This window comes from Bubalus kerabau, chromosome 13, assembly GCF_029407905.1.
Source record: "Bubalus kerabau isolate K-KA32 ecotype Philippines breed swamp buffalo chromosome 13, PCC_UOA_SB_1v2, whole genome shotgun sequence".
Lineage (NCBI taxonomy): Eukaryota > Metazoa > Chordata > Mammalia > Artiodactyla > Bovidae > Bubalus > Bubalus kerabau.
In genome coordinates this window covers 76493277-76509285 of record NC_073636.1, presented here as the reverse complement: position 1 = coordinate 76509285, position 16009 = coordinate 76493277, and the positions used below count along the sequence as shown (strand labels likewise).

The following is a 16009-nucleotide window of genomic DNA, read 5'->3' as shown; positions in this document are numbered from 1 at the left end:
GCTGCAAATAACTAAGGAAGAACAAACTCAAAATATTTCAACCATCAGGACACTTTAATCTCACATAATAAATTTAACCTATCTTTCCTAAGCAATTATCCTTCTAAGAATTAACCAATGCTCAATCAATAGAAATCTTTGTTGAATCACTCCTGCCACATCTTTTACCCCAAGCGTGTGAATTATTGTCCACACATGAAGCCAAGTTAGAGGAAACAAGAGTCCAGGGGTGGAGACAAAGAGACTGAATTTAAAACAATTTAAAGACACTTGTTGAATTCTACATTTGGGGTGGTGATGGGGTCTGAGATCACACATTCCTGAACTTTTCAGTCAAGTAGGCCAAAGGCATCTTTTTTTTAAAAGCCACTTTGATGGTATTCATGCCATTTGCAACTGAAAAATCCCCATGTTAGCTCTCTGATGTCTAAATCCCTTGTGAAACAAATACCTTCAGCCCTGGAGGCTGACCTGAAGACTTCCTTGATTCTCTGTCCTTCTGCTGAGCTGGCCAGGAAGTGCTGGTGCTCAGACTTCCAGAAGGCCAAGGGCTTTTGTTTGGGAGTACTGCACAGTCCAGTTACTCCACTTCTAAGAGTGTCCCAGAGGGCTGCAAGATACTTTTGGATAAACAGTGAAGGCAAGCAGCCTGGGACTACTGAATCTTAGCTACCCATCCATCCGTCCATCCATGTATCCATCCACCTGCCTATCGTCCACCATCCATCCATCCATCATCCAACATTCATTAATTGCCATCTCTTACAGAATGAAAGATATTGTCTTTACCCACTGAGAGCTCCGAGTCATCTAGAATTCAGAAGGAAACACTTTCCGACTATGGACCGTCAGCACCAGCCTTCAGCAGTCAGTCAGCACACAGAGAAGCAGTTGACCACCTAGGCAGTGTCCCTTAATTTCAGGATTAAGGGACAGGTCTGTCTCACCCCAAACCTCTTTCTGTGTGGACAGCTGAGAGTCTACTATTCGTGCCACTAACGGAAGCCTTTTAAAATAAAATTTATTTTTTATAAGTAAATTTACTCTATGTTAAACTCTAAACAGAATTTTTCTTGACAGCAGTTTTTGTCTTTTTTTAGTATTTGGAGGTAGCACTATTTTATTTTTTTCAAATTACTGAAGTATAGTTGATTTACAGTGCTGTGCCAATCTCTGCAAATCAGCAAAGCGCCTCAGTTACACACATGTACACATTCGTTTCCATTATGGTTCATCGCAGGATACTGAATATTGTCCCCTGTGCTGTACATTAGGATCTTGTTGTTTATCCACTCTAAATGTAGTAGTTTGCATCTACCAACCCCGGATTCCCAGCCCGTCCCTCTCCCCTCCACCCTTGGCAACCACAACTCTGTTCTCTACCTGACAGCGGGTTGTGATGGTGACTGCAAGGGAAGGGTGGATAGCACGTGATTACAAGTGGGTACCTAAGTAGCCAGGGTGTCAAGGGGGAAACAGGGCGGATCCAGGAGTGTTCACATCACTGGTTCCCTGGGTGGCTCTGCTCCAGGCTCTCTCTTCTCCAGCCAGAAGTCAATTCATCCAGTACAACTCCACTCATTGAAAGAAACCCACTTTGGCAGATTACAGTGAGGTTGACCCATATTTTCAGCAGCCAACTCTGGGGATTCTCTACCTCCATTTAACCACCTGTCCATCTAACCATTATACCATTCTTGCAATCACTATCCAACTATCACAGTATTACTATCAGTCACCCATCAACCATTAGTCATTCTATCCAATTACTCATTCAAATACCCATCCATTTAGCCACTCGTTCACCTACTTAACCCTCTATCCATCTTTCCATCTCACCGTGCAACCGTCCATTCATCCAGACAAGCATCCACCCATCCACCTCACCATCTCACCATTTGGTCATCAATTCAGGTATCTATCCAATCATCCAACCACTCATAGTCTATATAACCATCTATCTAGTGATCCCAAGTGTTATCCATCCATTTGTTCATCCATTCTCCAATCACATAACCAGCCACCTACCCACGCAACTATTTAAACATCTATTCATCCATTTTTACAAATATTCCATTCACCCAGCCAATTACCTTACTATGATTTCAATTATACTTCCATCCTTCTTTCTACCTCGTCTATAGTTCAGTCGCTCAGTTGTATCCGACTCTTTGCAACCCCATGGACTGCAGCATGCCAGGCTTCCCTGTCCATCATCAACTCCCGGAGCTTGCTCAAACTCATGTCCATTGAGTCAGTGATGCCATCCAACCATATCATCTCTGTCATCCCCGTCTCCTCCTACCTTCTATCTTTCCCAGCATCAGGGTCTTTTCCAATGAGTCAGTTCTTTGCATCAGGTGGCCAAAGTATTAAGAGTTTCAGCTTCACCATCAGTCCTTCCAGTGAACACTCAGGACTGATATCCTTTAGGATGGACTGGTTGCAGTCCATGGGACTCTCAAGAGTCTTCTCCAACATCACAGTTCAAAGGCATCAATTCTTTGGCGCTCAGCTTTCTTTATGGTCCAACTCGCACATCCATACATGACCACTGGGAAAACCACAGCTTTGACTAGGTGGACCTTTGGTGGCAAAGTAACGTCTCTGCTTTTTAATATGCTGTGTCGGTTTTTCATAGGAACCTCATCTATAATGGGATTCCAATTTGTGTTAGCATCCATTCTGTGGATTGATTCCAAGAATATCATTCCATGCTTGATTTTGGGGGAAACAGAGATGAAACAAACAGCACCTGCCCCCAGGGAGCTCAGCGCCTAGCAAGGAGTCGACTCACTGTTGGTAATGGCTTCCTATGTATCAGATTCTAGCTCTGCGACTCCAATCATCAGGTCGTTTTCCCATCTCTGCTGACATGGATGCCAGTCAATTGAAGACCCTGGATTTCACCAACATGAATAGGAGGAGGAGCTTATACTTAGGCTTAGCATCCAATCAAATGGATCCAGGCTCTGCTGGGAACTCTGTGGGCAGCATCAGAGCTCAAGATGTCCTTGGAACTCCTCTGGATGTCCCTTCCTGTTTCCTACACCGAATCCTCAGTTCATCCCCTGGAAAACAAACTCCTACCATTGGCATGGAGATTAGTTCTACTTCCATGCTGCTGCTGCTAAGTCGCTTCAGTCGTGTCTGACTCTGTGCGACCCCATAAGATGGCAGCTCACCAGGCTCCCCCGTCCCTGGGATTCTCCAGGCAAGAACACTGGAGTGGGTTGCCGTTTCCTTCTCCAATGCATGAAAGTGAAAAGTGAAAGTGAATGAAAAGTGAAAGTGAAGTCACTCAGTCATGTCTGACTGCTCGAGACCCCATGGACTGCAGCCTACCAGGCTCCTCCGTCTATGGGATTTTCCAGGCAAGAGTACTGGAGTGGGTTGCCATTGCCTTCTCCATAGCACCCCCCAAATTCTTTTAGCAGTAGCTCACTGATTCCTCCTCTGGGGAACGAGCTCTCTCCAACTTTCTGCTCATGAGAGATTGAACCCTAAATCCAGCTCCATGGGTAGCTCATGACTCAGGTTTGGCCAATGAGACACAATCCTGGGGCTCTTGTTGGAACCTTAAGGCAGAAGCAGCTCTTTCTACTGGTGTGTTTTTGCTGAAAGATTCTTGGAGCCATTTTTGCCACAACAGGGAAGAGCCTGCCTGAGAAGTAAAACCACCCAGGAGAAAGTCACTCGACCACCAGGACCCATGCTCGGTTTGGGGGGAAACATGAAACAAACGGCGCCTGCCCCCAGGGAGCTCAGCGCCTATCTCACTGTTGTGATGGCTTTCTGTGCATCAGATTCTAGCTCTGAGACTCCATCATCAGGTCATTTTCCCATCTCCACTATAGGCTCCAGCTATGCCTGAAGACATATATGGACTAAAGTTCCTGGAGATGCTTTGTTTTTTGGCTTAAGCCAATTTGAGTTGGATTTTATACTTCTGCAATGAAAGAGGAAAAGACCAACATATTCAGAAGCCGCAAAGGTGGTCATCAAGTAGTGACACCCTACCCCACTTCAAAATGTAAACGTGGTTTTATTTAATGCCTCTTTCCGTCGCAAAATACCACCTCCTCCCCAGGGTCCCCTCTTCCCAGAAAACAAGATGGCAGCGTAAGGCACGCGCACTGTCCACATGATGTCAGGTTAGGTTCTTAAAAACAAAATAAGCCACAGTCTTCCCCACAGCCCCGAATCGCCTCCTTCACTAGTCCCCCCAAAGCACACCTCGGAGCAGACAGGCTTCGATTAGAACTGTGCACCGCCAAACATGCCAGCTGAGAAAACAAAAAAACCAACAGCTAAGAAAACCAACAACACAGGTACAAGAGCATAATAGCGGAGTAATGAGATTAGTCCATAAATTAAAGTGGGAAAAAAAAAAAAAAAAGCCTGTTCCCTTCTCATCACCAGCCCTCCCCCGAATCAGCAATTCCTTGCTTTTGTTCTGTGAGTCTTGCAGAAAAGTCTGGACTCTGAGCCAGCCCTCTTCCCCAAAGTTAAATATTCCAAAGCCACCGCTGGGTGCCCTGTTTCTCAGGACCCGCGTTGGGACTGAAAGGACAGCTTCTGAGACGGTCACTGGACACCTCTTGGCTGCAGGGACCCTGCCCCGTGTCCAGCATCTGGCGCGGGCGGCGGGGAAAGCCAGGGGCCTGGGCTGGTGGGCTGCATCTCTGACGGCAAGTGGCGAGGCCGCAGGTGCTGCTATAAATACTCCAGCTCCAGGGCGTGCCTCAGCGCCTCCAGGTCCGCGTGGCAGGATATCCTCCAGAAAGGCATGTTGTGCTGGAACACATAACCGCGGACACATGGTTATGGCTCTGCTGGCACCTCCTGCAGCCCCGCTGGATCCCACGCCTGTGGCGAGAGCCTTAGGAGACGTCACCAAGTCACCACATCATGGTGGACCCCACCACCCACCAATGTGATCAGTACCCACCGGTCTGGTCATCCTTTCTATTTCTTTGGAGCCTGTGTTTATTTTTTGGCTTTTCCCAGTGTCCTGAGAAATCTTTGTTCCCCAACAGCGATGGAAGCCGTGTCCCCTGTACTGGGAGTGTGGCATTTTAATCCCTGGACTACCAGGGGAGTCCCCTTCTGCGCCTCTTCTGATGCCTTATCCTGTACTGTCTGACATGTGGACTGACTGACTCCTTTCCCCTCCGTTGGGACCGCTATGGTCTTGATGTGCTGAAAGTGATGGTCGCTCAGTTGTGTCTGACTCTTTGTGACTCCACGGACTATAGTCTGTCAGGCCCCTCTGTCTATGGAATTCTGCAGGTAAGAATACTGGAGCGGGTTGCCATTCCCTTTTCCAGGGGATCTTCACGACCCACGGATCAAACCTGAGTCTCCTGCACTGCAGGCAGATTCTTTAACGTCTGAGCCACCAGGGAAGCGCTGCACAGACATGGCATCAATTCACACAGCAGTTAAGCGATTCTGTCTTAAAAATGTGTTCTCAATCATGGTATTCCAGACAGAAAGTCTTGGCCAGATGCTACAGTGTCTTCAACCCCTCCCTGACACTCACTAGTTCCCGTGTGAACAGACAGGGCTGGTCCCAGAGACTGTTTTTATCTTTTCTTTACAGCAGGCAATGCTTGCTCTCTGTTACGGTCACGCAATGAGGTTTTTCATTTTAAACATAAACGCGCTGACTGAAAGGGAAACATGAAGTAGATAACAGGACAGGCAGCATGCAGATACAGCAGAAGTAATTGGTGTAAAAGAAGTGCTATGTTGATTACGGAAAGAAATCACTCATGTGAAAGGAGAAAGCTGTGAAACACTTCCATAGTGTGAAGGTTAAATGTTTAAGACTGTCCTTGTCAGAGCTCTGTTCTGCCTTCATTAGCTGGGTGACCTTAAGTGATTTACTCTGCTGCTTGTCTGAAAAATGGGGATAATACTTGCTGTATCCCATGTCTATCTTGTTTTACAAATGAGGAGACTGGGGCACACAGAGATTCTGTCTGACTCCAGAGAAAAAACTTGACTGCGTGTTCATCACCAGATGAACTAAAGCTGATGCCTGTCCAACAGCCATGCTCCTCCTTTCTACTTCCAGAACCCTGAATTTGGCAGCATTGTGCCAGAGAGGTAAGTAAGGGGTGAATTATGATTATATAAGTAAGCTATGACAACCCCAACCCTGTTTGTCAGGGATCTGTCCTGTATCCCACTTGACTTGTGAGCCATTGAAGCCAATGAGGAAGTTGGCTGGGGGCATCTGGGAAAGATTTTCCTCATGGTTAGAGATAACCACCTGAGAACTCTTTTCTCCTTATATTCCCTTTTCATTTGAATGCTGGCATGTTAGTATGTGATGTCGGGAGCTGTGGCAGCTGTTTTGAGATCATGAGGCAATACTGCAGAAATGAAAAAGCCAAAGATGATTAGAAAGGTAGAGCAAAATGATGGAAAGGGATACTTGGCGAATTTTTGGACCCACTGCAACAACCTAGGGTACACCTACTTCTAATCTTGTTAGGTGGGCAAGTGTTTAAGTCTTCATTACAGCTAAAAGATACTGAGCCTCCTCAAGACAGTCACTGACCTTCAGTTATTTACTGAGTGAACAGGGGATGCTTGATGAACATATGTGAATGACCCCAGTTCCGTGGTAGATGTGCTGCCCTGTGAGGTTTTTTGCCCACAGGGTAGAAACTATACAAGTGTCCTTTTTGTTCCAGGAGCACAATAAACCCTTTCCTGCCTCTGGGGGCTCTGCACTTTTGATAGCGGGGTCAGGGCAGGTGTCTCCGGAGGGGTGACATTTAAGTAGGCCCCAGAGAATGGGAAGGCAGGGGCCATGCAAATGTTGGGGGGAAGGGGAGGTAGTCAAGGCTGAAGACACAGCAAGTGCAAAGGCCCCAAGGAGGGTCTGAACTTGGAAGGTCATGTTCACTGCTGCCTAGCATGCCTCTTGGCCCACAGTGGGCACTTAATATTCATGGAATGAAAGAAAAAAGGAAGGGAGGGAGAAGAAGAGGGAAGGAGAGTTTCTCAAAGCAAAGTTCTCAATGGACACATTTTTTTCTCTTTTGCCCAAAGGAAGCAAAAAATGATCCATCGTGGGCAACAGATGCCATCTCTTTAATGCCTTTCAGCTCCCCCACCCGCCTCCCCTCAGCCTGGCTGAGCCTTTCATTCTCTGCAAAGATGGATGTTGGTGGCTGCCTGACCAATCCAGTCCCTCCTTAAACAAAGTAATTTATTTTTCTGGGAGGAAATGAGCAAAGGGGAAGAGATTGTCTCAGCAGCCTCCCTCCCAGGCCTGGTGGCTGCAGAGCCCGGGTGGATTTATCACTTGTGGAGAGGTGGAGACAAATGACCCGCTAAAATGGAGATATTAACAACACTGTCAGCTGAGACAGCCGAAGCCCCTGTCCTGTCGCCGTATTTCACGCTGCTCAGGTGTCCGGCGGCCTGGGCTAATGAGGCCCATCCATCAGGCCAGGAGAGCTGCTGGCGCACAGAGCTGCTCATTAACGGGCTGGGGCTGCTGCTTCAGACACCGGTGGGCATTTTCAAAGGAGCTTGGTGTATGGGGGTGGTGTGCCCTAGGCTTCTTGGATGGACTCCACTCTCTTCTGACTAGCTCGGGGGTATGGAACGACAGTGTTTGAAACTAAGTCCGCCTCATTCCTACCACGTGTTTGGCGCAAAACACACAGCGGTTTACATGACCAGCTGTGTGACCTTAAGTAAGTTAATTAACCTCTCTGAGTCTCAAACAGGTCCTCTATAAAATGAAGTGGGGTGGTACCTACTTTGTGAGGGGAGGGGCTTGGAGGATTAAATAAAATGATGACATCAGTAATAAAGAGTAGTGGGTAACCAACCTGGACAGCATATTAAAAAGCAGAGACATTACCAACAAAGGTCTGTCTAGTCAAAGCTATGGTTTTTCCAGTGGTCATGTATGGATGTGAGAGTTGGACTATAAAGAAAGCTGAGCACCGAAGAATTGATGGTTTTGAACTGTGGTGTTGGAGAAGACTCTTGAGAGTCCCTTGGACTGCAAGAAGATCTAACCAGTCCATCCTAAAGGAGATCAGTCCTGAATATTTATTGGAAGGACTGATGCTGAAGCTGAAACTCCAACACTTTGTCCAATTGATACGAAGAACCGACTCATTGGAAAGAACAGACTCTTTCCCTGAGGCTGGGAAAGATTGAAGGCAGGAGGAGAAGGGGATGACAGAAGATGAGATGGTTGGATGGCATCACCGACTCAATGGACATGATTTGAGTAAACTCCGGGAGTTGGTGATGGACAGGGAGGCCTGGCATGCGGCAGTCCATGGGGTCGCAAAGAGTCAGACAAGACTGAGCAACTGAACTGAACTGAAGGCTGGGATGAGTTACAGCCCCGCCACCTGCCGGCTGTGGTGGAGACTGCTGGCTGGCTCCCTACATTCATTCTCCCCTTCTCTCTCAGAAAATGTTCCTTTCTTGTTTTCTTCCTTTTCTTCGTTTCTTTCCTTGCTAGGCAGGAGTGGCTGAGAATCAAGGCTACATCTTCCAGCTCGCTTTGTGGCAAGGTGTGACTTTCTGACTCAAAAATCTGTCCAATAGGATTTGAGCAGCCGTGATGTCGACCTGTATCTTCTGTGCTCTTAAAGGGCCGGGAAGTCCTCCCCGCCCCCCTCCCCTTGATTTTCCTGGTGGGGGCAACGCAGACGTGGAGGGGAGAGAAGCGGTCGTGGACTGTGTGGTGAGAGCAGTAGTAGGACTGGCAGAGCAAGGAGACGGAAGGGGCCTGGGCCCCTGGGGCTGCCCCCGCCCTCTGGGCAGCTGACGGGAGAAAGAGATGGCTTTCCGCTCTTGAAGCTGCCGGCCGGCATCTCTGGCGTCGCAAACTCCGCTGAACAAAAGCTGACCCTGCTGGGGGCCACCTCACCCACCCCCTTGGCCTGGGTCCAGTGACGCTTGCTCCTGTGGACTTTGCCCAAACAAGACACTGGGCTGAGCTTTTGTTATGTGGGCAGAGTTTGTTTTTCTTATTTAAGCTATTTTATTGTGAAGTTGCTCAGTCGTGTGTGACTCTGTGCAGTTCCATGGACGTTAGCTTAGCAGGCTCCTCAGTCCGTGGAATTTTCCAGGCAAGAGTACTGGAGTGGCTTGCCATTTCCTTCCGGGATTTGAACCCTGGTCTCCCACATTGCAGGCGGACGCTTTACCCTCTGAGCCACCAGGGAAGCCCAAGCTATTTTATTAGATACCTGCAAGTTGTATGGACGTGAGACTTGGACTGTGAAGAAAGCTGAGGGCCGAAGAATTGATGCTTTTGAACTGTGATGTTGGAGAGGACTCTTGAGAGTCCCTTGGACTGCAAGGAGGTCCAACCAGTCCATCCTAAAGGAGATCAGTCCTGGGTGTTCATTGGAAGGACTGATGCTAAAGCTGAAACTCCAATACTTTGGCCTCCTCACGCGAAGAGTTGACTCATTGGAAAAGACCCTGATGCTGGGAGGGATTGGGGGCAGGAAGAGAAGGGGACAACAGAGGATGAGATGGCTGGATGGCATCACTGACTTGATGGGCGTGAGTTTGGGCGAACTCCAGGAGTTGGTGATGGACAGGGAGGCCTTGCGTGCTGTGGTTCATGGAGTCGCAGAGAGTCAGACATGACTGAGCGACTGAATTGAACTGAACTGAACTGAATTTTAGCTCAAATGAATACTTTCATATTTCTAATTTTTTAGTAATGACTTTCACCTTAAAATCCATTTATTTGATATTAATACAGCTGTACTGGCTTTCCTTGTTAGTATACATATGAACACTTTCTCTGTATTTTTTAACTGTTCTCTATATTAGGAATCTTTCACATTCAGCCAGCTTTAAAAAAAAAAAAACTGTCAGAAAATCACTGACTTTGAAATTGTGCTTCATTCCCATTTATTGTGATGACATTTGGCTTTTTTGATATGTTTGCTTTTTTTTTTATCAGACTTCTCCTGTTTTCTTTTATAAACTTCTTTGCCTTATTTTAAAAAATTTATTTATCTTTGGCTGCGTTGGGTCTTCACTGCCATGAGGGCTTTTCTCCAGCTGAAGGGGCAGGGGCTACTCTTCAGGTGTGGTGTTCAGGCTTCTCACTGCAGCGGCTTCTATTGTTGTCGACCACGGTCTCAGGGCAAGTGGATCAGTAGGTAAGGCTCCTGCGCTAGAACACAGGCTCAGCAGTTTTGATGCATGGGCTCAGTTGCTCCGTGGCATGTGGGATCCTCCCGGACCAGGGATCGAACCTGTATCTCCTGCATTGGCAGGTGGATTCTTTACCACTGAGCCACCAGGGAAACCTCCTCTTCTTTGCTTATTTTTAATTAGATTCTTTGCTCAATTCATCTTCCCTCTTTGTTATGTGCAAATTCGGACTCCTGTTTTCTTTCTCTGCTGGCTCCCCTGGAGAGAGACCCTCCTCTGAATTTCTGAAGATGGATTTAGCTTTCTCCCACAGCCCCAGGGAGTAGTAACTTTGGGCTATTGAGTAGTAGCTTTGGGCTATTGAAGGCTAACTCTGCACGGTTCCTCTGCTGGCCCCCTTGGTGTCTGTTCTCTGCAGGTGTGATGGATTAAAAAGGCAGCTCAGAGAGGGTTGCCACTGGCTGAAGGCCACACAGCCAACAATGGCAGAGCTGGGATTTAGGGCAAAATACGCTCCCCTGGCCACCTGTTTCTGTGAGAGCCAGGTGGCTGTAGGGTGAGGCGAGGGAGGAGCCAGGAACACAGAGTTGGAAGAGATACCTTCCCTGGAGGTCCAGTGGTTAAGACTCTGCACTTCCACTGCACAGGGCATGGGTTCGATCCCTGCTTGGAGAACTAAGATCTCACACACAAAAAAAGGACTCCTTTAGTTTATCAAGAGGCATCTCTGTCAGCTCCCCCTCCTCCTGGCTCTCTAAGGGAGGGCGACCCTAGACTAACAGTTCTCAAAGCAGCAGCCTGCCCCCTAGGAGTGACTGTGTGAGTTTGGACTGTTGTCATGATTGGGGGCACTACACGTGGGGCAGTCGCCTGCTTCATCCCACACACCTTAGACTTGAGTGATTTTCAAATGTTCTGCCAGATATTTAAGTACAAACCCATTCATAATAACCTGAGTGGAGACCCTTAACTCCACTTTGCCACATAAAGAGAGTATCTTTCACATGCTTTTAATAAAGGTTTTCCAGGGCTGCAATTACTGTGTGAGCTGGGGAAGCCTATATTTTGTTTTACTCCGAGCCTAACCATGGGTTGCTCTGCAGTTTGGAGCGATCACGGGACGGCTGCAGCAGCTGGATGGCTTTGTGAGTGGCCGAGACCGCACACGCATGTCCTCCTGCATTTGCTGGGCTGCATCCTCAGTGACAGCACTTCTGGGTGCAAGGCTCTGTGCGCAAAGGTTTACCTACTGGAGCACACGTTATTGTGAGTATAAATATGTGTGTGTGCTCAGTCGTGTCCAACTCTTTGTGACCCTATAGACCGTAGCCCGCCAGGCTCCTCTGTGCATGGGATTCTCCAGGCAAGAATACTGGAGTGGGTTGCTGTGCCCTCCTCCAGGGGACCTTCTCGACCCAGGGATCGACCTTGTGTCTCTCATGTCTCCTGCATTAGCAGGTGGATTCTTGACCACTATCGCCACCTGAGGAACCCTTGAGTACAAATGACTTTCCCTTATTTCATTAAAAAATTTTTTTTGATGTAGACCACTTTTAAACTCTTTATTGAATCTGTTACCAGATGCTGCTGCTTTATGTTTTGGTCTTGAGACATGTGGGATCTTAGCCCCCTGTGGATAGAACCTGCGCCCCCAGCACTGGAAGGTGAAGACTTAACCCCCGGACCACCAGGGAGGCCCCGCCCTTATCTCTCTCTGTATCACTGGATGTTGGTCTCCAGGACGCTATGGTTTTTTTTTTTTTTTCTTTTTAAAATTTTCCTGGGGCAGGCCATTATGGTTTTAAGGTGGTTTTATTATCCATTAGTATTTCATTTCAGGATAGTAAATGATCATTTCAAAACATTTGCTCAGTCAGTTCAGTCGCTCAGTCTGACTCTTTGTGACCCCATGGACTGCAGCACACCAGGCCTCCCTGTCCATCACCAACTCCCGGAATCTACTCAACTCATGTCCATTGAGTCGGTGATGCCATCCAACCATCTCATCCTCTGTCACCCCCTTCTCCTTCCGCCTTCAATCTTTTCCAACATCAGGGTCTTTTCAAATGAGATGCTTACTCCTTGGAAGGAAAGTTATGACCAAACTAGACAGCATATTAAAAAGCAGAGACATTACTTTGCCAACAAAGGTCCATCTAGTCAAGGCTATGGTATTCCCAGTAGTCATGTATGGATGTGAGAGTTGGACTATAAGGAAACCTGAGCGCTGAAGAATTGATGGAACTGCGGTGTTAGAGAAGACTCTTGAGAGTCCCTTGAACTGCAAGGAGATCCAACCAGTCCATCCTAAAGGAGATCAGTCCTGAATATTCATTGGAAGGACTGATGCTGAAGCTGAAACTCCAATACTTTGGCCACTTGATGCGAAAAGCTGACTCATTTGAAGACGTTTGAAAACATCTGCTATTATACTGTCCTAAGAAACGCCCTTCGATGTGAGAAGGCAAGTAAACAGCAGTGACTGCTCCATGGACTTCCTTGTCATTCTCTAGGTGAGAACCAGAGGGCAGGTAGGGAGGTGCCCACAACCAGAGGCCTAAGCAGGTTCTCAATCTGCTTCTATCAGAGTTAAAGTTTATTTTGATCGCTGTCATATGCTTGGGAAGAAGTTCTTCTCAATTAGATCTGAACTTGAAAAAGGGGCTCTAGACTCCCCCTCCCACCCCAGCAGTGGGCTTCAGGTAGGTTCACCAGAGACCAGCTCTTGACCTGGCACACCGGTTCTGCATTCATGTGATAATTCATGAGGTTCACACCACTGTTTTGGTCATATCCTGGTGTATCATCCATATCAGTCAGCTCGCTTGCTCAGTTGTGTCCGACTCTTTGTGACCCTATGGACTGCAGCATGCCAGGCTTCCCTGTCCATCACCAACTCCCAGAACTTGCTTCAACACATATACATTAAGTCGGTGATGCCATCCAACCATCTCATCCTCTGTCGTCCCCTTCTCCTCCTGCCTTCAATCTTTCCCAGCATCAGGGTCTTTTCAAATGAGTCAGCTCTTCACATCAGGTGGCCAAAGTATTGGAGTTTCAGCTTCAACATCAGTCCTTCCAATGAATATTCAGGACTGATCTCCTTTAGGATGGACTGATTGGTTTTCCTTGCAGCCCAAGGGACTCTCAAGAGTCTTCTCCACACCACATTTCAAAAGCATCAATTCTTCAGTGCTCAGCTTTTTTCATGGTCACCCCGATAGCTATGATTAATATTTTCTCCTCTAAATTGAATGTAAGCCATGCCCTGTGCTGTGTGGGATCTCACTTCACTGACCAGGGATCAAACCTATGTCCCTGCATTGGAAGTGTGGCGTCTTAGCCACTGGAGGGCCAGTGGTAAGGACAGCCAGGTAAAGAAGTCCCTCAAAATCAGTTCATTTTTAAAGTTAAAGAAATCTGCTTTAAAAAGAAGTACTCAGAGTAAAAGCTGAAGTCCCTCTGAAGGCCCCAGGCACCTCCATGATCGCACCTCCCTGACCCTCCGTGCCCTTTGCTTGGTGCATCCCTGAGGCCACGCCGGCTCGCTGCAGGAAGCTCCAGCCTTCGGACCTTTGAACTCCTTGGTTCCTCTCCCAAAATTCCCTCCCTCTGATGCTCACTTCATCAGAGGGAAAAGTTACTTTTGAACTGTGGTGTTGAAGAAGACTCTTGAGAGTCCCTTGGACTGCAAGGAGATCCAACCAGTCCATCCTAAAGGAAATCAGTCCTGAATATTCATTGGAAGGACTGATGCTGAAGCTGAAACTCCAACACTTTGGCCACCTGATGCAAAGAATGGACTCATTAGAAAAGACCTTGATGCTGGGAAAGATTGAAGGAGGAGAAGGGGATGACAGAGGAAGAGGTGGTTGGATGGTGTTACCGACTCAATGGACATGAGTTTGAGTGAACTCCAAGAGCTGGTGATGGACAGGGAAGCCTGGCATGCTGCAGTCCATGGGGTTGCAGAGTCGGACATGAGTGAGTGACTGAACTGACGGATGCTCACTTGGCTTACTTCCTCTCCTCCCACCTCTGCTCAGCTGTCACCTCGCAGCCAGGCCGGTCTTGATCACCACATACACTCCCAGCCTGCCCACCCCTAGTGCCGCCTCTGTTCTCCACTCCCCACTTTGCTTTTCTCCCAAGCTCTGGTGGTCATCTGACACGCTTGTTACACTTAGGTGCTGACTGCTTGTCCCCAGGCTGTGAGCTGAGTGAGGGGTGAGATGGTCCGTGTGTTCTGCTCACTGCCCAGGCACAGCGCCTGCAAGAGAGGCCGCACACAGTAGGTGCTCAGCTAACGGAGCTTGCACTCCAGGTGGAGGGTCGGTGATGCAGCCACGAGTCACAAAGGTAACTCTTTCATGATGCGAGGGGATAAGGCCTTGGAGGAGGAATATGAAGAGCTGGGGGAGGGAAGTGCAGGCAGGCTTCACTGAGCTGGAAGGTCAGAGTGGGAGCTGGGAGGGAAATCCTCCTCTGGAGGGAGGCTGAGGCTGGAAAAGGATGAATCAGGAAGAGTAAGGGGAGGAGCAAGGAAGGGAAAGGGAGGAGCCTTCCAGGAGGCTGGACCAGTATATGCAAAGCCTTCTAAGCTTCCCCTCTCCGGAGCCCGTCTCCGGACCTTCCATCTTCTTGTGGGTTTCATCCGCTGAGACCCTAAACATTTTTGCATTTCCTTAGAATCTGTTTCTGAGGCAGGAAGGGGGAATCCAGGTCCCCCAAATTAAGCTCTGTGACATTAACAATCCACTTCCCAGGCCTCTGGGTTGGGGGGCGGCAGGCTCTCTGGGATGCTGTTGACAGGTCCAGACCCCAGACTTTAGCAGCTGTTTCTTTTCCAAGAACAGAGCTAAGGCCACCAGAACCCCCCTGCCTGTCTCCTCATGGGCCTGAGATCACAAAAGCAGGATTTTCTTTTTCATTAGCTTAATGCTGTCTTTATTAACTGGGAAGGGTTTCTGGAACATATGATCAGTGAGTATTAAATAAAACACACACACGTGCACCAGCTCCCCCACCAGCCTGCCCTGACGGAGGGTCTCTGGGCTCCTGAGCAGTTGTCCCAGAAACAATGCAAGGCTACCAGGGGCGGCAGCCAAAGGCACGGAGGGGGGATTTGCAGAAGGAAATGACTCAGGATGCTTCTGCGATTTCCGAGTGGGAGTGGACCGGTGACCAAAGAGCCTGGAAAGGAGACAGGCTCAACAGAGGAGGGGGAAGCGCTCTGAGAGCTGCGTGGAGGAAGTACCTTTTTGGCTCCCTGCTCCTCTTCCACGCCATCGCCGATCACGATGTAGACAGCCTTTCTGCCGAACCTCTGCATTATCCTCTCGAAGCAGCTCTCCTTCCCTGCACGCACGGAAGGAAAGGGAGATGCTCAGTGAGGACCCGGGGCTGCGATGAATAATCACCACTAATTAAGAGCTTACTTCGTGCAGCCGTCTTCCTAAGGACCTGGGATGAATCATTTCATCCTCGAGCAAACCTGGAGGTGTCCCTGTCCCCAGGCGACAGGATGACAAGACAGAGGCCCAGAGTGGTTAAGAGGCTGGTCCACGGGGACCCAGCAGAAAGGCAGAACAGGGGTTTGAAACACGCTCTGGTGTCTGTGCAGCTGTCCGCTGTAAGAGCGATGGACCCGTTTTACAGATTAGACGTGAAGCCCCGAGAGGTGAAGTGATCTGCCCAGGGTCCCAGGGTTAGGAAGCAGAAGTGTCGGGCTTTACGTGTCCGAGGATGGGCAGCCTGGCGCCAGGGTGGCCCTCATGTGATTCCCCGGTTTGTTTTTCTCTTGCTTCGTGTAGATGATCATCTCTTCATGTTTTCCTCT

At 48.5% G+C, this 16009-nt stretch overlaps 1 protein-coding gene across 3 annotated transcripts in view; it reads right to left on the bottom strand.

Annotated features, from left to right (window-relative positions):
* Positions 1 to 2326: 2326 nt before the first annotated feature.
* Positions 2327 to 16009, bottom strand: part of EYA2 (EYA transcriptional coactivator and phosphatase 2) — a 261448-nt gene continuing 247765 nt past the window's right edge. The window contains exons 15-16 of one of the 3 annotated variants that reach the window (XM_055545178.1): positions 15428 to 15528; positions 2327 to 4797 (exon numbers count right to left, since the gene is read on the bottom strand). In XM_055545178.1, coding sequence (XP_055401153.1) covers positions 4717 to 4797; positions 15428 to 15528 — 182 coding nt within the window. In that variant the 3' untranslated portion in view covers positions 2327 to 4716. Of the gene's footprint in view, positions 4798 to 15039; positions 15529 to 16009 lie in introns of those variants that run through there. The other 2 variants (XM_055545177.1, XM_055545179.1) reach the window with 2 other exon arrangements.